The sequence below is a fragment of the Balaenoptera physalus genome (assembly GCF_965194825.1).
Source record: "Balaenoptera physalus genome assembly, chromosome: 3".
NCBI classification, from domain to species: Eukaryota; Metazoa; Chordata; class Mammalia; order Artiodactyla; family Balaenopteridae; genus Balaenoptera; species Balaenoptera physalus.
Window position 1 is genome coordinate 89,451,024 of NC_138890.1, and position 21,825 is coordinate 89,472,848.

General features: G+C 35.5%; 1 protein-coding gene across 6 annotated transcripts in view; it reads left to right on the top strand.

Moving 5' to 3' along the window:
• FBXL17 (F-box and leucine rich repeat protein 17) overlaps window positions 1–21,825 on the top strand; it is a 468,543-nt gene that overhangs the window by 158,015 nt on the left and 288,703 nt on the right. For 5 of the 6 annotated variants that reach the window (XM_082454480.1, XM_082454481.1, XM_082454482.1 and 2 more), the window contains one exon: window positions 2,989–3,119. In XM_082454480.1, the coding sequence (XP_082310606.1) occupies window positions 2,989–3,119 (131 nt within the window). Of the gene's footprint in view, window positions 1–2,988; window positions 3,120–7,921; window positions 20,465–21,825 lie in introns of those variants that run through there. The other variant, XM_082454485.1, reaches the window with a different exon arrangement.

Consider the following 21,825-nt stretch of genomic DNA (forward strand, 5'->3'; position numbering starts at 1 on the left):
TTTACCTACCATACCTGTTTATTTTCTCACTGTGTTTCTCAGGGTCAGAAAGTGGAGGCAGGATCCTCTTTGCTCTGCATGGCTGCTTCCAGGCCATTACTCTTCCAACATTTGTGAAAAATAACAACAACAAATATAATTAACAAAATATCGAGACTTTGAGACTTGTTCCATTTGGCATTACCATTGTCTCTCCTGTTTTATTGCAGTCTTCTCTGTACTCCTTGTGTCTCCTGCTCCTTCATAAAAGACATGGGTACCGGCCTCACAACCTTGTGCTTTGCTCCAAGCCTAGCTGTTATTCTGGATGATTTCTGTTTCCATCACCACATGGAGATACGTCAGGAGTTGGGAGGGAAGAAAGCATAGCAAGGAGCACGTGCATCAGCCCTTTGATTCTTTAAATGGCTTTAGTGATGTCTGAAAGATTATTAGAAACTTATTTTGCTATCTGTTTTGTATTTTATATAGTCTTTTGGTTATTGTTCCTTTAGGTACTTCAGAACATTTTTGTTGTTTTGTTTAATACCAGCCTACCTTATTTATGGTAGGTAGAGAGGTAAAGGATAGGAATCAGGTGCCATGTTTGGGGTATAAAGTTAGAGCCCAGGCAGCCTACCTCTGGGCTCTGAGTGTGGTGTTGGCTATAGCTCTCAGACAGTGGAGTGAGGAGACCCTTGAGGAAGGGGAAACAGCGAGTCAGCCCAGGTTCTGACTGGTCAACTGCATGGAGCTGCTGAGACAGCCAGAGCAGCCTGTTTTTTTTTGTTTGTTTGTTTTTGTTTCTTGTTTTGTTTGTTTAACAAAGGTGCGTCTGTTCCCTTTCATTATGCTTTGGTTGCCAAGTACCAACCATGTTCTGATGTTGGTAAAGCCTCAGTCCATGGTAACTTGAGGAAGAACTTCATCAAACCCATTTCTTCTTTCCTGGTCCTGCCTCCGTTCTCTTGTGTTGTCCTGAGTCCCACACTGGATGGCGACTTCTTGGAACATCTGACCTGAGAGGCCGATCGCAGAGAGTTTTTCCAGAATCTCGTGCTGAAGGCTCAGAATTCAGCCTTAGGGACAGAGGCTTGCTGTCTCAACTAGAAAGCGTTCCCTACTGTTGTGGACCTTTTCGCATTTCGCCCTCTTAGCCATCCCTGTTTCTCTCCGTAGCCCTGCAGCGCGCATCAGAGCAGTGGGCAGGGACTCTGCGTGAAGCCCCTCTGTGAGCTGAGGTGGGGAGTAGGGTGTGCGTGGTGCCTGGCAGACCCAGTTCTCCGCAGCTGCTCCGTCCAACACTGTAGCCACTGGCCACAGATATGAAAAGTAAATGCAAACTAAACAACATTAAATAAGGTAAAAAAAACTCAGGTCCTTCCTCACACTAGTCGCGTCTCAAGTGCTCAGTAGCCACGTGTGACTAGTGGTTACCATATTCGGCAGCAGAATTAGAGAACACTTCCATCATTGCAGGAAGTTCTCTGGGATGGTGCTGCTCTAGAGTGTTTCTTTCCCTTTTGTCCTACAGCAGCGGCGATACCAGTGTCTTCTCTTCCCTTGGGGTCGAAGCTCGCCTGACTCACTGCTCTGAGTTACGCCTGCAAGTCAGCTTCGTGCAGGAATTACCTCCTTCCGCTACAGCAGGACTTGAGGGTGGCCTAGAGAAGACTGCCATGTCCTGGAGGGCTCCCTGATGGTGCTGGAAAGGCCATGTACTAGTTTTCTATTGCTGTAACAAATTACCGCACACTTAGCAGCTTAAAACAGCACAAATTTGTTACCTCATAGTTTGTTAGAAGATCACCACAGGTTTCATCAGACTAAAATCACCCACCTTGTATTCTTTTCTGGAAGATCGAGAGGAGAATCTGTTTTCTTGCTCCGTCAGGTTTTTGAGGAAATTCAGTTCTCTAAGGTTGTAGGTCTGAAGTCCAGATTTCTTACTGGCTGTCAGCTCTAGAAGTTGCCCACATTCCTTGACTCCTGGCCCTCTTCCTCCAGACACAAAGCCAGTAAGGGCAGGTTGAATCCCTTTCACAATTCAAATGTCCCCTGCATCTTCCTCCTCCGCATCTCTCTGACTTTAGCTGGGAGAGGTTCTCTGCTTATAAGGACTCATGTGACTAGATTGGGCCTACCCTGGGTAGTCGCCTCATCTCAAAATCCATAACTTTAATCACATCTGCAAAGTCTCTTTTGCCATATGACGTAGCGTATTAGGGCATAGATATCCTTGGGAGGGGTGTTATTTGGTCTACCACATGCTTCCAAATTAATTCTTTGCATGTTATTAAGCAAAAACAGCTTATTTGAGATACAGTTTATTTGAAGAGGATAATTAAGATACTACCATCTTTGTGTAAATGATATTATTAATTTTCCTTGGAGACAACATCACGGGAAGACAGGAAACATCAGGAAAGGAGTAGAGAAAGTGAACAAATAGGGAAGGTGGTACATGGAGAAAATCTTTACTTCTTGAACAATGTTTTATATTGCTTTTCACATAGTGGAACATACAACCCATAATACTGCAATTTGGAGTACATTGATAAAATATCACCAAGATATCTCTGAATTAACTACTTACTCATATTTTATCTTTTAAAAAAAAAGAGAAAACCTATACAAAAGTGGCATTATAATCACGAAGATAAATATCTGAAATGGAACAATGTTAAAGAAAATAAGCCTATCAAATTGTGGGTAATTAATGAGAGATTTAACAGCTTTCCCACCTGTTAGATTGCTAACTTTTGATTTTTATGATGCCTCAATAAATCTGTTTGATTTTAATGTTTGTTGCCATTCATTTGTTCATCATAGATTTCTGACCTCATTTCTAATTTAGTATTAAAATATTATGTAACCATTTAGTTTAATCAAATGATTCTAGACTGTTGTCTATTGTATAGTGATACTCTATAATAAGCTATATTTATAGTTTTTGAGGATGAATATAGTATTTATATTTCTCATCTTTCATTTTATTTATCTCATTAGCTAAGAAACCTTTCCAGCTTGGACCTACGTCATATCACTGAACTGGATAATGAAACCGTGATGGAAATTGTCAAGAGGTGCAAAAATCTAAGCTCTCTCAATCTCTGCCTGAACTGGATCATAAATGACAGGTAACCATTGTAACATCTTAAAAATACTTTTCCAGAGGGAAACATGTGGTCTATGTACCAAGTACTGATTATCATTATAATAAGGCATGTCTACTTTAAGGAAAATGTGATAAAGCCATGACTTTTAAAATAGATATGTTTAAGTTTTGAAAACCATTTAGAAGTATACTTTTAACCCATCCATTGCTTATATTTGCAACAAGGTTTTTATGTGCTAAGACTCAAATGTTTGCCTGAACAGTTATAATAATAGAAGTCTATTGAATTTTCTCTTTGTCACCCATCCAAGACATATTGTTTGTCACTTTAATATTTTTGCAACTTTTATGTTGATTTTACTTTTCACTTATCAAGGAAAATGGTTCTGAGAAACTGTTTCAAACATTATACATTCAGATCCTTTCTCAAGGATGACATTTTGTTTTCTGTGTAAATAGAATTTGTTTTGAAAATGAAAGTCATGTGATGGACAGTTTAATATGTAGTGTAAAATGGGTAGTTTTTAAAACAAACAATGATAAACCAGTTTTTCTCTGAAATATTTAATGAAGGAAAAAAAAAAGATGCAAGAACCCTTGAAAACAGACTTCTTTATAATGAAAACAACTGCAGAGTTAGCACTACTCTACTACTGCTGATTAGTTTAGGTGGGTTCTTAAGTATAAGCGTGAGATAAGATTCTTGCCCAGTGACTTTTCAAGAATAAATTTTTTTAAAAAGTTAGGCCACCAAAAATATTTTGCTTTCAAAATAGAAAGCACTATTTCAGCTATAATTAGAACCTATTTAGATTTAAATATTTTTCACAAATTAGAGCAGAGGTTTATTAAGTTTGTGTCAGATAATGCTTTAAATTCAATACGCTTCCCCCTCTCGCTTTTAATTTCCTTTTATACTTTTAACAATAAAATCGTGTAGACTACGTTTTCCCCAAGTATGGTAAATTCTAGTGACATTTTTATAAATTACCCTGCATTGCTCTTTAAATTATGTGATAGCTTTTGACTTAGCTCTTTCTTAGTAAAATTTTTCTTGAAAAATTTACTAATCCAGAATTGGCCCATGGTCATCATTTATAAAAGGTGTTTATTGTTTTTGAGTAATAGTCACTATGTGAGGTGGATCAAAATCTAAAGAAAATTGATGAAAATTTTAAAAATTAAATTATTCTCTATAATCAGCTTTTGCCTACATAGCCAATTATGTGGCAACTTAAAAATAATCTTTTAAGTGTTTTTCATAATAACTAATAAAATAAAGTACATGAAAAACATCATCCTGTGGTTTAGGTGTTTAGCATTAGCTTAATATTGAGGTAAACTTCTTGGTAATGCTTTAAGTTGAAAGGTGAAAACTATTTGTGCCACAATATGGTTATGAAAACGATTGCCTTTCATTGCACAACAGTTTTCTATGTCCATGCATAGAAGCCTCAGTACTTGGAGCCTACAGAGGTAAATTAGATGCAGTCCGTATATGATTATAAGGGCTATCTGCTTGGTAAACATTTTGCTTAGGTTTGTATTATTTACACAAAGATATTCAGAGATTTCTCATCTTCTAGCTCTTCAAATGCTTATTTAGCCATAACTGGGTATTTACAAATGAAAAAGTGGGCAGCCCTCACCTTCTCTTTCTTAGGTTCCATCTACTCAAACCTCTTGCTATTTCAGTCATTTTTTCCCTAATTATAATGGTTATTTGGTATTTGATCCTAAATACCTGTACTGTAGAGATTTATTTGCAAGGAATGAAAGTGTATTTTTATGTTTTTAATGGAAAAGTTTGGATTAATTGAGGAAACGTGCATTTTAATGAGGCTGAGCGGTAGAGTTTTAAAGATCAGACTCTTTTAGGTTTTAATTACACTACTTGCACTTATCCTGTGTACTGTAATAGGAGTTTCAAACATTAAAACCCACTTTGTAGTATCATCTAAATTACTCAGCTCATTGTTCTTGGCATACTCTATCACTAAGCTAAGTAATATTCGTAATTATATTGGTATAAATCTAGGACTTCCCATCAGACTTAATTATAATTTCAGCACTTAGCCGAGATGGGTTAGCAACCTTTCATATAGAGGACACTGGAACGCACTAATGCATTTAGCCTATCAATTAGCGTCTGTTTTACATTTGTTCATTATTATTATCCTCTAGTAAATCAGGAGGCATTTATTAACCCCCTACTAAATACTCGGTGCTGTGTCTCAGACTGTGGAGCACTGAGTCCCTGCTGCTCTCAGAAGGTTTTCTCTTTAGGTGACATAAGACTTAATGAGTGGGATAATAGTGAGCCTCGTAAGGATAGAGGGGAGGAAGGTAACCTTTATTACCCAGGTAATTGATAGGCACTTGACATGTGTTCTCATTCAATCCTTTCAACATCTTTTGTCAGCGGAAGGTCATACTATTCCTATTAAATTTAGCCCATTTGTTTGACTTTTCTTTGGCTTTTCCAGTTGTATGTATTTTCCATCTTTGCTGCAGTAAAAATTGGATGGGGACAAACAAGAAAAAGCAAATGGCTAATGAGTCAATTTCCCTTTCATAGCTGGGTTCACACACAATTGACATTTATATGTAACATTCTTAGTTTTTTTTAAACTAATCTCATTGTTTTCTTCCATAATAAAGTTACAATAGAACCTTTAGATACTATTTTAAGCGTAATACCTGTGAAAAGGATCTATGTTTAATGCTGCTAGCTTTAATAAAGGATTCCTCACATGAAGATAAACTTTGATACTCTTCCCAGATCTTTAGATATAAGATTTATCCTGAATTTTAAAAGATTTTATCAATAAACTTTTTTTGAAGCTCAAAATTTTAAAATATTTAGTAATTGAAGGTCTTTACTGTTAAGCTCATGAAACCTTTTAGCATTCTGTGGTTCTTGAATTGATCTGTGTGACTAAGACATGCTGTTCTTTATCTTTGTTTTCTAAAAGGACTTTTTGTGTTTAGAGAGTTAAACAGCGTGATATTTTCTTGTATTCAGAAGGATGGTCTAGTAGTCGTTTGACATTTACCATTGCTTTTGAATACAAATAAAATCCAAGTGGTTTATGAAAAGAGGACACTGACTATTTCTATCAATGATTTAAATTAAACATCTGGTTATTATGTCTCCTCTACTCTCTCTGACTGTAAGTTTATTGGAATGTTTACTTGTATTTGATATAAATCCTTTGTTATTTCACGTCGAATTTGGTCTTCATTGTTTTTGTATGTTTGGTATAGAGTCCAGAAGCAGCATGCTTTGGATGTAAAAAACAGATATATAAAAACGTGAATGGTTCTGAGCATCTTTATAGTAATATGCCTATAATGGCTTTTTTTTTTTTTTTTTTTGGTCAAGAAGAATTAAGTGAAATCTAATTGATTTTAATAGATCTTTACGGAAGCTATTTTTAATATTTAAATTGGCTACCAAAGAGCGAATTAATCTCCCTAATTTCAATTTTTAACGTTAGTCCTGAAAATAAAATTTGATCATATAATGTATATACCCATTATCTAATATATGATCCTTTCAATGACAGTTGACCATGCTTGCTCATGAATTAGGAAAACAGAAGATAACAATACAAGAGAAGTGAAAGATTCTCAAGCATCCGTCAGCTAAAGTCACAAAACATAGCAAAAGTCAGGCTGGTTGTTAAAGCCAGTTATGCTGCCAACTAGTTGAACTTGCCTAGCTAGAGATTTATTCTTTGAATTTGCAGTTTAAAACAAAGTTGAGTGTATAAGTTTGTTGAACATGGATAACTAAGGATACCTTCTTTAAGGAGTTAATTTGCTGTATGAATCTTATATTTATGTAAAGGCAGCTGTTGCATCAGTGGACACTCTAAAATTTGAGGACTTTTAAACCTGAGACTGTTGCAACCAGTTTCTTTCAAGTATACAATAACGTTTACAGTATGTTACTCTTTCACTTTATATGTACTTCTGTTTAGAATAGTAACTATAAATATCTTCTCTTTAAGTAAAACTTTTGAATACCATCATTTTGAAATTGCAAACTGGTGGGCTCAGCTGAGTCCGGTCCACAAAGCTGTTTTGTTTGGCCCATACAATATTTTAAAAATTGAATTAGTTACCAACTTAAAAAATTGGGGTAGTTCACATAAAAATTCTGAATTTTGGCCTTCTCTTGGGAAAGTTGCAAATCTAGCAGCATTGGACCCACATTTTCTCATGTCAACAGTTTTTCCAGGATGAGTAATGGGCTTTTCTCGTTGGCCATTCTCCAATTTCTCCACTATTCCCACCCAGCATGACCTATTTTTTTATATTATCTACTTGTTCCTTACCCAGTCTACGAATTGAATTCTCCCTTATTGAAATCCAGAATGTAGAGATTTTTAGGTAAAGATTTCTTATTTTAAATCAAGTAGTTCTTTTTAAATTGAGTCTGATAACATATGTTAACAGATAATATAGAGTTGATTAGTTTACCTAAATTAGTTCTTCATTATTTCAGGCCTCAGAACTTTGGCCAACATGTTGAAGTTACAGAGGGAGACAGAATTCCATTTAAAATAAATTAAAACCTTCGTTTTCATTGACTGCCTTCCAAAATGGAGAACTCACTCCCACTTAGTGTTCAAACGAGTGTTCTAAACAGTTTCCTGAATAATAGAGTTGAACTAGTTTACTAAATTAACTCCAACTTCAAACCTGTGATTTAAAATGAATTTATTTGCAGTGCTTAGTATTTGATTCACAATTCCTTTGTTTATAATATTAAGAAAAATCTTAAGACTATTCCTTCTCTTTTCTTTTTCTGTGCAGAACCCTTTTTAGTCTTTTAGGTATACTGAGATTGAAGTTGTAGAGTGACAGATTACTCCACCACCCCTTTCAGGGAGACTGACAGCATCCTGGCTCATGTAAAACTCAATGAGGCTTTCTATAAAGATTTTTCTAACTCCCTTGATCTTCTCTGGATGTTTATTCTGTTTCTTCTTTAAAATTTCCGTTGATTCAATAAAAAACGGTGACATTTAGAAATAAAGTTCAAAGAGGATTTGAGCAGGTGTTGGTGATATAAAATATTTGCTGAGTGCCCATTGTGTTTTATTTCCAAGAATTGTTTTGTGAACATATGCTATATATTGTATTTATAAGTGTTCGAGGACTGGGTGGATGGATAATCTGCCATCTTCCTGTGAAGGTCACGTCACAGTGGACTTAGAATTTTATTTCATTTCAATCCCCTAATATTACTTAATTCTCCTAGAGACTGAGGTTTAAAGATTGCCCAAGGGGGATAAACCTATCCATTAAATCCAGCAGGCATGGTTGAATTTGAGTTGGAGAATATTTTGTTTTCTATTAAAGTTAAGTGGTCTGGAGGAGAAGAATACTTTTCACCTTGGAGTATTGAGTGTGAAGTTTGAACAATTTGCTCCCATAAAGGCATGAAAACTTGGAAATAAAGAGGTGGTAAAAATAATGCTGCCCATAGAAGCAGCTCCATGGTGGTATTTAGAGCAGCGATCTCCTGCCAGTGTAGAATGCTGAGCAGTCTATCTGCATACTTTTGGTGCCTAATAATGTGGTTGGGCTGGTTAGGTGGAGTTTTAGTAAAGCTGAATTTTAGTTATTTCCGTAATTTACTACATAGTTTTGAGTATATTCTGTATCTATTCATATTTTTTTAAAAAGGATAAATATATTTCACTGAGTTGTAGGAGAGTTGCAGGGACAGAATGGAGCCTTTCTGAGCTAGTGACGCTTGTTTGAGGTTGGCTTATTGATACTCTCTTTTATAGTCACAGTTATTTGTAAGACCATCCCTAGAAGAATAGTATGATATTGGGGTAACTACTATTCAGGCCCCCTAACCATCTTCAAAAATGATGTCTTAGATGTCCTTCTATCCATTAGACCCTCTCTTTAAAACCATGAGTGTTTTTTGTAGTGTCCCTGAGGTTGGAGGGTATAATATTTTCTCTCTTTTGTTTTTTAACCAAGGATAATAACAACAGCCAATAATAGCTACCATTTATTACAATCTGTGCCATACAGTGTGCTAAGTGTTTACACCCTGTGTTTCATTTAATCTTTACAACAACCCTGAGGAAGAAATTAACCTCATTTTAAAATGAAGGAATTAAGGTCCAGAAAGGTTAGACTGCTCTCAGCTAGTAAGTGGTGGAGCCAAGACTGGAACCCATTTTTCTGTGTCTTCAAAGTCCAAGCTCTAACCACGAGGGGCTCACTGTCTCCCAGCACCTTACTCTTGACTCAGACCTAATGACCTAATGTCCTGATTTGCTGAGGACAGTCTCAGGCCAGTCCTGTTGTTTTGTAATTCCGTCAGGGTTAGGCCTTGTGCTGCCACTGCTCCTTTCTGTGTTCCGGGTGTCCTGCTTTGGATGATCAATTATGTGGTCCTCCTACCTCAGGCTATGTGTGATCATTCTGAACATCATTAGGGTGTTACCTTCTCTTTTCCATATGGGGTATCGGAGAGGTAAACGTTTAAGATAAGACCTGTAGATTTTGAAAACATCTAATTTTGTAATAAAAAGCAATTTTTTTCCCCAACAACTCCATTTATAAACACTCTTCATTTCTTACTAAGTTTCTTGAAGAAAAGTAGAAAGTATTGCTCGTGTTTGTGTCTTATACCACATCTAGCTCATACTTGATATCAAAAAGAATTTCAGAATGAATTTTGAGTAGATATTTTATTTAAGCATGTGATGATACACATTTACTTTTACAAATATTTTATTATCTATAAATGCTGTCTGTCAGTTGTAACAAATTAATTGTTGCAGAGTGAAGGAGAATACTGGGTGGTATATACTTTGAGTAAGTTGTTACTGAGTTAAAAAGAAGGAAGTTAACTTCATTGAAGGTTTCAGTACCTTTGGTAAAAAATAACTGCCATAACTAATCTGTACAGTTTTCCTAGCATATGTGATTTTTCAAATAGCTAATGATATTTTTCTACAGAAGGAGAAGTTTTTCTGATAAAGCGATTTGTGCATTTATCCTCAGATGAAATTCAAATTAAAGGTGCTTTTTCATTGTTTGGTATGTAGTGCTGTTGGGTATCGGTGCTGATATTGGTTCTTTCAATAATTCTAATTGCCGAATATCATTTTAAAGGAAATATTAATTGATATATAACATTAGAGCATTTAACCTAGTACAGTCACTTGAAAGGAAGTCTATATGAGATCATCTTTATCTCATCTATGTCAGCCTGCTTTGATTTTTAACTCCAATTCTGGAGATGGGATGGAAACTGGATTTGATGTGGATGAGTTTGTCTTATTGATTCTCTATGTTCACATTTTGTCATATAGAAAAATGCGAATTTTTATGATAGCTCCAACGTATAATGGTAATTTTTAATTTCTGCTTTGTCTTTGGTTCCTAGTGAGCAATAATGCATAAGTAAACATTTCTGCAAATAATAATAACAGAGATTTTATAGAATCATATTATTGGTATTCCTGGATGTGCTATTCTAAATGCTGCCACTGATTTTGTGTTTTTAAGACAATATAAAGATGAGTAAATGTATATATTAAGCACTTAGTTTGTGGGATTAACAAATTATGTCTAATGTGTTATGAAATCAGAATTCATGATCAAATTATGGGAAAGAATGGGACACAATGTATCAATATATGACGATGAATGCAGTGCTGTATACTCATAAATTTGGAGGCTTCCTAACCTCAAAACCCATTTTAAAATTACCAACAATGAACAAAATCTTCACTTATTGATGAAAATGATAATAGTTTATTGACTGTTCGGACAAATTTATGACTTCCTGCCCTCCCCCCCTCCTCCCCCCAGCTGTTGTCTTATTATTAATCCCCAACCAGAAATGGTAATTAAAATAACTCACTGTTGTCAAAATTTTAAAATGTATGATAAATGAAGCCCAGTAAATAGTGAAAATATGAGAAAGGTGATTAAATCTGACAATTTCCTTGTAAAAGGCTTGAGATGATAAATATCTCCTGTGATTAGTTATTAATTTAGTGCAAGAGATTTTGCTTCAGCCTAAAATATTTTATGAACAGTGGCATAAAGAAATATCTTAGAAGATAGGTACACACATGTTTAACCAGAGGAGAAATAGCTGGAACTTGATTGGTATTAATTAAAAATGGCAGACCTGACATGTATGTGCCTGGGCTACTTTCCGTATGATGGTCCTTTCAGAAATTAAAAAAGAATACATGAAGACATGAAGAATGACAGAGTACTTTCAGCTTGAACCCTTTTGTCTCACGAAGATGGAAAGGTTTTATGTATATCATTCCTCAACTGATAAAATATTTAATTTAAGTTAGTATAAAATAACTCCTTGCTTACTGAAGTTGACAAAAGCAAACTTGTTTCATTAGCAGTTACAATTGCACTGCTAATAATTTCCCTTTAAATGAATATGAATTCCTTTATATTTAAAGAAAAGATGAAATAATAATGGTGGTTGTAATGAAGTGCTGTGTCACGTTACTGTTGGCTGAATCCATAGCACATCAGTCTGCTGGTGGCATATATCATTGTGTGGCTGTGTGATGTTTTGTTTATGAATCTCTCTCTTTGCAAGGGCGAATCTGCGTCTTCATATTTGGCCCTCTGCCCCAGCCTCAGCCCCTGGAACCTCGCATAGAGCCCAGCTCAGAGAAGCAATTTAATACCTACGTGTTGAGGGAATTATAAATGTTGCTTTTGTAGGATGTTTAAGTCTGTTTTTAAATTTGGCTTGAACTCTGGCCGAAATCCGGGCAATTGGTTCAAATGTCCTCCTTCTTCCAGATGTATTTATTTCTGAATAAAGTTGATACTTAATAAAGTGAGGAGAATGTCATTGTCTTGATTTAGATAGAGCTTGCTTTATGTATTGCATGCTTTTTATCTGAAAGCCATAGCTTCATTTTTGGAACAATACCTAGGTTTTAATGTTGAATCGTTGGTTTTTGCCTTTTTAATAGAGTCTTTGGAATACTTTTAAATGAAGATCCAGAAACTTCATTTGCTTTTCATATGTAATGATACCTTGTATTAATTGAAAAGAGGCAGAGGAGACAGTTACAGCTTTTTTTCTGTTTCTTGGTGAGAAAAGTATGGCTGTATGCGAAAACTGTTGCATATTTTTTCTTAATTCTTCCTTGTAGCACTTTTAAGTGCTGCTCTTTAAATGTATGTTTAATATTTGGTTAATTGTAACTATGAACCTAAACATACTGATTTAAGTCCAGGTTCACATTAGAACAATTATCTGGTTAATTGCTCTTGTGCAAAAATAGGCTAAAAAATCATCAGAACATCAACTTGTGAAAGCAGTGGCAGGAGTTTCAAAGCCACCAAGCATACCTACTGCAAATCACATCAGCAAAGCAATTAATTTAGGCTAATTGCTTTTCTGTTTGTTCAAGATGCAATTTGGAACTGTCTTTTGAAATCGTGGCAATTAAGATTAGTAAGCAATATAATTAAAGAATGTTAGAATTGTCACTATTTTTCAAAAATGGTAATTATTCCATATGAACCTATACAGTAGATCTATCACCCATGTGGGACTTTGAAATAATTAAAGCAAAATAGGAGTACTTTAGCACACAAGATTCCCTTTAAAAATAAATCGAGTAGATTACCTTTTCAGCAACTGTAGCACAGGGTTATCTTTAATCTCTAATTATCAAGAAGAATTATCTAGTTTCAATAATGCACACTAAGGAGGTTTGTTCACATAGGGGGAGAAATAACCACCGAAGATGGCACTGGCTAGTGGCATTTTCTCTAACAGACGTGTTTTTGGGTTCTTGTATGGCTTCTCCTAACATCATCAGGATTTTTAAATGTCTTAAAAAACAGATTAGGCATACCTCATGTTATTGAAGTTTTCCTTTATTGAGCATTATAATTTGGGCAGCACCAATTTGTCTAAAATTGAAAATGACTTGAGTTTCCAGCTGTTTCTTTATGAAGCCATATTGTAACAGAAACTCAGCTAATAAAAATGGCAACTTTAGGAATCAGTTCTTCATTGGAAATGTAGGAATGTCATTAGTGGGGGAATTAGTCATTCCCCAAACTGCTTCTCTGTTCACCATATTGTCAAACAGCAAGTAGCTATTTCCTTCATCTCTCTCCTTCCCTAAGGAGCCATTCTTATCACGCAGCGTGTTTAGTGGCCTGTCCTGCCCCATGAAATTATCCAAAGCAAATAGATTGGATTGTATTAAGGACTGTGGCTCTCGGAGTGAATCTTTGAGAGACACACCTGTTAAAGGAAGTATTGGTAGCAGTTATTTTGTGACTTTCTGGGTCTGTGACAAGAAATTTAGGAAGATATTCATTAAAATTAGATTTGATGCAGTCAATTAAATTTCAAGTTTTGTTTTGGCATTCTACTTTTTGTTAGTAGATATAAAAATTATTTTCTTTATTTTTCTGTATTTCTGCTTAAATCGGTATGAATAGATCTCTAAGCCTAGCTAATTAACTGTGTCACAAAACTAAATTTTTCTCTAGTGATCACTTTCATGGAGAAGAACAAAAGTATATTTAGTTTTTACAAGGATATATTTTTCTTTATTCTTTTACAAAACTTCATAGTTTCTAGAAGTGCAGCATACTTCATCCAGATTTCCCAGTGATGCTGTTTGTTGTGGAATGTTTGATTAGAAAGCTTCATGTTGAAGGTAAAAATATCAAATCAGATGAAAATAAATATATTGATTAGAATAAATAGAGAAGTGTGGAGGACTCCTAGAATACAGAAAAATGAACAAAGAAACCTAAATGATGTTGGTCTTCTTTTGAATCTGTCATTGAAGTAGCAGAACAGTGTTACTCTAGTTTGGGGAAAACTCAAGCTAGTACTCCTTTTTGGCCTTTAAAACATGAATTCTGCAATTATTTATAGTTGAAAGACAGCATAGGTGCTATAAAATTTGTCACTATTTCGGAGACTTTAGAAGATTGCAAATTATAGCCACATATTTACCCTATCCCTATATGCATGCCTTTGTGCATTGGTATATTGACCACCCTTACATCAAGAGGTGGCATCTGTTTCTCTATCCCCTTGCACTTGGGCTGGCTTTGTGACTTGCTCTAACCAATAGGATGTAGTGGAAATTATGCTGTGGGACTTCCAAGGTTTGGCTTCAAGGGGCCTTGCAACTTGCTTTTCTGGAAGCTGCCCCACCTGAAGAGGCCCAGAGTAGTCTCTCTGAGAATGAGAGATCACATGGAGATAGAGGTCTAGCCAACAGCCAGGGTCAACTGTCAGACGTGTGAAAGAGGCCATCTTAGACCATCCAGCCTCAGTCAAACCTTTGGATTCCTGCAGTACTGTGAATGAAACCCACAGAACTGCTCAGCTGAGCCCAGGGAGTTGTGAGCAAGTAAGAGCAGTTTTTTTAAGCTGTGAAGTTTTGGTGTAGTTTGTTATTCAGACATTGACTTTGTAGCTGCTCTATGTTGAACATTTTGTATTAAGTTAGGCAAGGTACCAAGAGCACTTTATTCATTATCCTATTTAATTATCATATCAACTCTGTGACATAGGTATCATTATGCCCTATTTTATAGATAAGGTAAAAAAAAAGACTCAGAGAGGTAAAAGATCTTGCTGGCCATCACAGCTAGTAAGTACAGTCAGGATTGAATGCAGATCTGCCTGACCTCAGTCTCATCTATCAAACTAGCTCCAAAAGCTAAGTTTAAAAATACATTTGGTTGCGATAAGCAGTTAAACCTACCAGCAGAGTCTATGAATATAAGTACTAGCTAAATTGCATTATAATAAGATACATCTCATTGATTAAAATAAATATTACAATAAAATAACTTCCATTTGCAGTTTCTAGTGTTACTATTTAATCTTGGGTAATCACCTAAAAAATGCATGGGGAAAAGAGACAGTTCTTCTGAAAGGAATAGTGTGAATACAAAATTAAAAATACATAAATATAAGGCCTTGATTTTATATGTATTTAAAACAGTTTTTGGCGTTTCATATTATTCAGAATAGATCTCTTTCTACCCTATTGTGAAGTTAGGGAGAAATGGAAAAAGAGGAGATCGTCTTTTAGAAGAATTGTGGCTGAAGCTTAATCACTGTTATGTTTGCCTTCAACACTGTGTTTTTTAGTAATAAGTCTTGTAAGGACATAACTTCTATGGCCTATAGGCAGTAATGGTACTAATACCTATGATGAAAATACCACAAAAAATTCTACAAATAGAAGTAGTAGTCTTTTCATTTTTTGAAATGCTTTTTTAAAAAAATTTTAACTATCACCTTAGAAACCATACATCAATAAACTAATTAAGACTAGTGGGTGATTCTGACATGTATATCATATCTCATCTTACCATTTACTATAGCACCACACTAATCAGACCTGCCTCAGGGTTTTATTGCCTGTTAAATGAAGCCTGGGAGCATTTCCTCCATGATTTATTATGGTATTTGGAGAAGTAGTTTCATTTGGGAAATACAGTTTCCATTTGTTTTCCTTTTAGCTTGAATTTAAACTCAATTCCTATTTTTGGTTTTGATTAATCTTTTTTTTCATTAGCAAATTACCAGTGTATTTTAATATTTTGATATTTTGTTGTATTACACACAGAGATGAATATTTTGTTTTGTGTGAGTATATATCTGGAGACTCCTGCGTTTGGGGAGAGGAGAGAGAGTAGGTTGCATTTTTTTTCTTTTAGTTTTAACTTACACGCAGATGGATTGTAAACTTCTTAGAATGTGACATTGATAACAACATAGGAATTAAAACTGTATCTGGGAATTTTGACTTTTCTATAGTCCTGGGCTCCTAATCAGAAGTTTAGTAAATGTGTGTTGATTGATTAGATGGCAATATAAATAAACCTAGTAAACGTAAGCTTATGTTCAAGGTAAAAGAAAAAGAAAATGAACTGTTCACATTCGTCAAGAAATAGAGCAAATCAAAATAAGTCAGTCAAAAGAGTCAAGTTCATTTAATGATATAGACATTGCCTTTAAAAATGCGTTATAAATGTAATTGAAGAGTTAAAGACGCACACACTGAATTCTCTAACAGGGGTGTGGTTTATATGTGAGGTACTTGGATACAGTTTTAGTCTGACAACATGTTAACCTTGCTGGATTAAAAAAAAACTGAATGAAGACAAGGGGAGAAAAATCCTGGAGAAACATCATCTCCTTGTGGCAGCAGTTTATTTGGAAAGGGGATGACAAAATATGTCAAGACAATGCCCTGGCTTTCTTCATTAAATTTAGTAATGATTTGGGGAAAAAAAGGAAGAGTTTTTCTGTAACATTTTTTTCTGCAGATTTATAGACGTTTGTGGGATAAATATCTTCAAAGAAATATATATTACTTATCACACAGTTAATATTTTGCATATTATGGTCTTACTGGAATTAGAAACGTTTAGTAATTTATATCTTTAAATAGATGTACATCTTCTTTTTTTTTTTTTTTAACATCTTCTTTTTGTTTCCAAGATTTTTCTTTTATGAGTTTATTTCCAGTACTGAGACATCATTATGTTATAGAGGAGCTTTGTTTTTGTTTTCTTTTTTGGTGATGGCTTTTGGCAGCCATCCGTCTCCAAGTACAGTGTAACATGTAACAGTGAAGCTTGTTAAAGGGGGAGAAATATAAACTATCACCAGGCAGGCCCTGACAGACATTCAGACATCCACACAGACACTGCTGCTACTTGATGGTGTCTCCCATTTTGAAAATGTAGCTATTTAAAAAGGGACAAAGTCGCAATAACTTTACACACCTGTTGCTTGTTGTATGCACATATATTTTACTTGTGATTATTTCCCCACTGACAGTATCTTTCTAATGTTTACTTTGAATGGTTACATTTATCTTTGCTAACTTGTCACTGTTAGTTTTACACTACGTTTCAATCCTCTAAATAGATTGTATATGTGCACACTGTACTTGGTAAAGAATTTAGAATTTGTGGTGATCCACACTGATGGGCTTGGGAGTATGTATGGGGGAGAACATGGGATAGATAGTAATTCAAGGTAGCAGGAAATCCTAACATGCACCTCTCCATGTTTTTAGCACTGATAGGCATTGATTTCATTTCATTGTTGAGATAATGGTGTCCTGTAAGCATTTAGGTGGAACAAAATGCCTAGGGTTAAACGTGGACTATAGTTAATCTTCAGTGCAATTCATCCTCAGGCAGGTGATCAAAAATATACACGTGTTATTCTGAAAGTTCTGTTAAAGATGTTATTTAAAAGTGGCAATCATATCCAGATGAAAATTCCAGAATATACCCCAAATATATTATAATCATCAGCATCGAGCTGCAATCATTTATTTTAAGAATCACGTTTGCAAGCTAGGTCCATTTAAAATAAATATCCTGAGCTTCTCTGGTGGCACAGTGGTTAAGGATCCGCCTGCCAATTCAGGGGACACAGGTTCGAGCCCTGGTCCGGGAAGACCCCACATGCCGTGGAGCAACTAAGCCCATGCGCCACAACTACTGAGCCTGTGTGCCACAACTACAGAGGCCCGTGTGCCCTAGAGCCCGTGCTCCGCAACAGGAGAAGCCACCGCAATGAGAAGCCCATGCACCGCAACGAAGAGCAGTCCCCACTTGCTACAACTAGAAGAAAGCCCGCAGGCAGCAACGAAGACCCAACACAGCCAAAAATAAATAAAATAAACATTTAAAATAAAATAAAATATCCCAAATCTTAGTGTAAAAGTAATTTTTTAGTGAAATTACCGTTTTGTTTTTTTTAAAGTAGACACACCCAACTGGGTTGTTTAAGTACTTGTACGAGTGAAACTTATTTCCAAAGACTTCAGAGTGGGAAAACCAACAACTTTTTTTTTTAATTAAAAAAAATTTTTTAACGTCTTTATTGGAGTATAATTGCTTTACAATGGTGTGTTAGTTTCTGCTGTATAACAAAGTGAATCAGCTATACATATACATATATCCCCATATCTCCTCCCTCTTGCATCTCCCTCCCACCCTCCCCATCCCACTCCTCTAGGTGGTCACAGAGCACTGAGCTGATCTCCCTGTGCTATGCAGCTGCTTCCCACTGGCTATCTATAACCAACAACTTTTGACTTTATATTTTAAGGGCAACACAGAGGAAATTTTCATTCAATTTCTGTTTAATTTGCTGTGACTGCTTTTGACATTCACAAATTATGTCATTAATTTTGACATGCAAATAAGAAAACCAGTGACTTTGGGATTCAGCTCTGAAGAGCTCTCACAGGTGCTTAGCCATGTCGCCTCTGTCTCCCCGCCAGGAATAACAGGACGATCAGTAAATGAGGTGTTGTAGTTTTCCCACAAGCCTTTGTAAAAGGAGTCTTTTTTCCTCTTTCTGATCCATTACAGAGCATTTGATTCTCAGGAACTTTTCCCCCTTTAATTTGTGCCTTCTTTCCTTACTTAAAGCCGTGGTCTCTTTTACTTTTTTGTTGATGAAGTCATTGATGACATTTTCTCAGGTAATTTTTTTCCCCTTTAACTTGGATCTTCTTCCATTCCTTCAATCTATAGAGTATTTTCTTTTATTGTTGTCAGTGTCACTGATGACATTTTCATCTGGTTCTTGACATATTCATTTTATAATACATGGCATTGTAAGGAGTTTTTTGGTCAGTGACATTTTGGCAAACACTTGCCAGTGGCTACCAGAGAAGGTCAGTTAGACGCGGAGCAATGAAATAAATTACCCAAAAAGGCTTCTCTGCAATACTAATGAATAGGGCTCGCAGAGGACTAAGGGAGTCTGGGGTTCTTTGTGTTGTTTCTTTTTGTTGTTGTTATTGTTCCAGATCTTATCATTGTCATTCACTATATAACCTTGGTAAACTTATTTAAGTTCTCTTTTATAAGACTGAGTTAATGAGAACCTACCTTAGTGAAATGTTTGGAGGCTTAATCATGTTTCAAAAGCACCTTGAGTATGAATCATTTGTTCATTATTAGAATGGTGGCTTGGGTGGTACCATCCATCATTGATGCTTTATCACCATTGTAGCCTCATGGTCCCCTGCAAATTGACAGGGAAGGTCTTACATCAAACATTTTAAAGACCCTAGCAGATTCTTGATGGCTACTTATTGCTTATTGTGTGGTAATACTGAAGTGTTCACAGTTATCTGAAGAAAATAAGGCAATTAGTGTGTACTCATTATTGTATATTTTCATAAACGTCTCTATTTTCAGATTAAATGGGTGAAGTGTTTTCAGATTCATAAATGGAGTTTTTTTAAAAAAAAAAAAAACCGGTGACCCCTACTTACGTTGCCATAAAGTAAAATACCTTGATATATAGCTACTCTACCTCTGTGAATGTTTTTCACTTGCAGTTTTTATCCAAATACTGTATATTTTAATGAGTTACACTTTTCAAAATATACTTTAACATTATCTACACACACACATACTCACACACGCATGATGGACTAATAAGGAGATTAAATGAAATTCAAAATATCTAAGGAAGCAGGGCTTTCAATTTCTAATTTCTGGTTCAGTTGAGGAAATACAATGACCGAAAATTAAGGAAATTAACTGTTTACTTTGAGTGTTTATATGTAATTCTGTGTTTGATATATTCCAAAAATCCTAGGATCTGATTTGGAAGTAGTTTCAAAGGACATGTAACTCAGCCTTCTACCTATAAACTGCTGACTCTTCATCTATTGCATATATGCGGTTCTTTCTTTTTTTCTTTTCTTCCCATCTTCTTACCACTTTTCCTTCATCTCTCATCTGGGTCTATTTAATTAACATATTAAATCACATTCTGACTATCTGACATTCAAAATGCTTCATAAGTAAAAGATCAGCACTTTCTGAAAGTATTTTAAAGATCAGGTTATTTATTCTCAGTTTTAAAAAAAGACTGCAACACATCCCCTGAACTTTAGAGCTTGGACAGGTGTATGAGAGGTTTTAAAATACAGAGACATCTCCCTGGAGCATGTGTTTTGCAGGAGTGGAGTGGGGAGGACACAGCGGACTGCCAGGGGGCAAACCGCTAGAGGGAAGACACTGCACATGCTGATTTCCCTTTGCTCTGTCTTGCTTTGTTTTTCCAGCCCTGTGGCTTGCAGGTTTATTAAAATGCTAATGATGTTTATTCTATTTTTATTGGCAGCTCTCCAGATTTGATTATTGATATATCTGAATAACAGTGAAATGCAACATCAAGGTCTCACTTGACTCTTTTCCCTAGATTTTCGTCAGTAGAAGTATAAATACCACAATGTCCGATGGATCATATTGTAGTTTTTTTATCTGTGTAAAAGTGAAATGTTACAAGAGCACTGTCAACTGCTGTTTGGAAATGAGCTTTTATTGGGATAGCGAGGGGTCTCCTGTGGGCTCCATCCTTAGGTGAGTGTGCTATCCCACTCTCTGAGGAATAATCATATTTCCAATAACAAGTACCTGAGTGTGTTTGTGGGTTTTCATTGCTGTTCTCATTTTCTGGGTTTTGGTATTTCACATCTTGTACAGACTGAATAACGTGTATACTAATAGCCTGCAGAATACACCTGTGACTGGCAAGGGATTGAGGCCTTACTATATTTCTACCTGCTCTTTCTGAAAATTTTAACCACAGCCCTTTGGGGTTGAAAAGACTTCTGAGAACACCTCATGTAACTTCTTCATCTTGCTGTTTTGAAACTGAGGCTCAAAGATCACCTGTGACTTGTCTAGGTTCACACAGCCTGCTAGTGGTGAAGGTGGCCCTTAGGCTGCTGGGTCCCACTTGGCTGAGCTTTTCTCCCTTATCTTCCATTATAGCCACTTATTTGCCATCAACACTTGTTTTCTTTCATGGCCTAGAATGGAACTGGAGTATCTCTAGATTGTACACTCTTGTGTTTCTTTTATGCCCCTTTGGCAAGACAACAACACGCACACAAGGAGATTTTTAGTAAATATTAAAAAAAAAAAAATGGAGACTATCTAAAATCTCACTTTCTAAACACTTCCATTGTTGACATTTTAGTGAACATCTTTTTAGATATGCACATATGTGCGTGTCCTCCTTTTGGAATTACATTGTGTGTGCTATTTTGCAGTCTGTGTTTATGTCAACAATATACTACGGATTTATTTTTATTTTAATAAATATAGATACCTCTCACCATTTCTCATGGATTTACAGTAGGGTTTTAGCATATTGCACTTAACCAATCTCTTATTGATAGACATTCTGATTATTTCCAATTTTTACTCATAATAACTGTATGGTGAGCATCCTTATACCTGTGTCTTTGTGTACTTTTAATTTTTGTCTCCTTAGCGTTAAATTCTTGAAATGGAGTTCCTGTATATAAGGGTAAATATATGTAAACTTTTTATACATCTTGCTTAATTCCCTATAGAAGATTATATCAATATATGTCTATATCCCTGGAGAAGAGTATCTGTTTCTCCATACCTATGCCAACCCTGGATGCAATCATCACCTATTTTGGAGCATTTAAAAATAACTTTAATGTTTAACTTTAATGTTTTTTAATGTTTAATAAAATTATTTAGGCACTAAATAATTATTTTCCACTAAGAGACAGTATGCATAGTAGTTATGCCTGGAGCCAGATAGTCTGGATTTGAATCCTGGCTCTGCCACTTGCTACACATTTGTCACTGGGCAAGTTGCTTAGTCT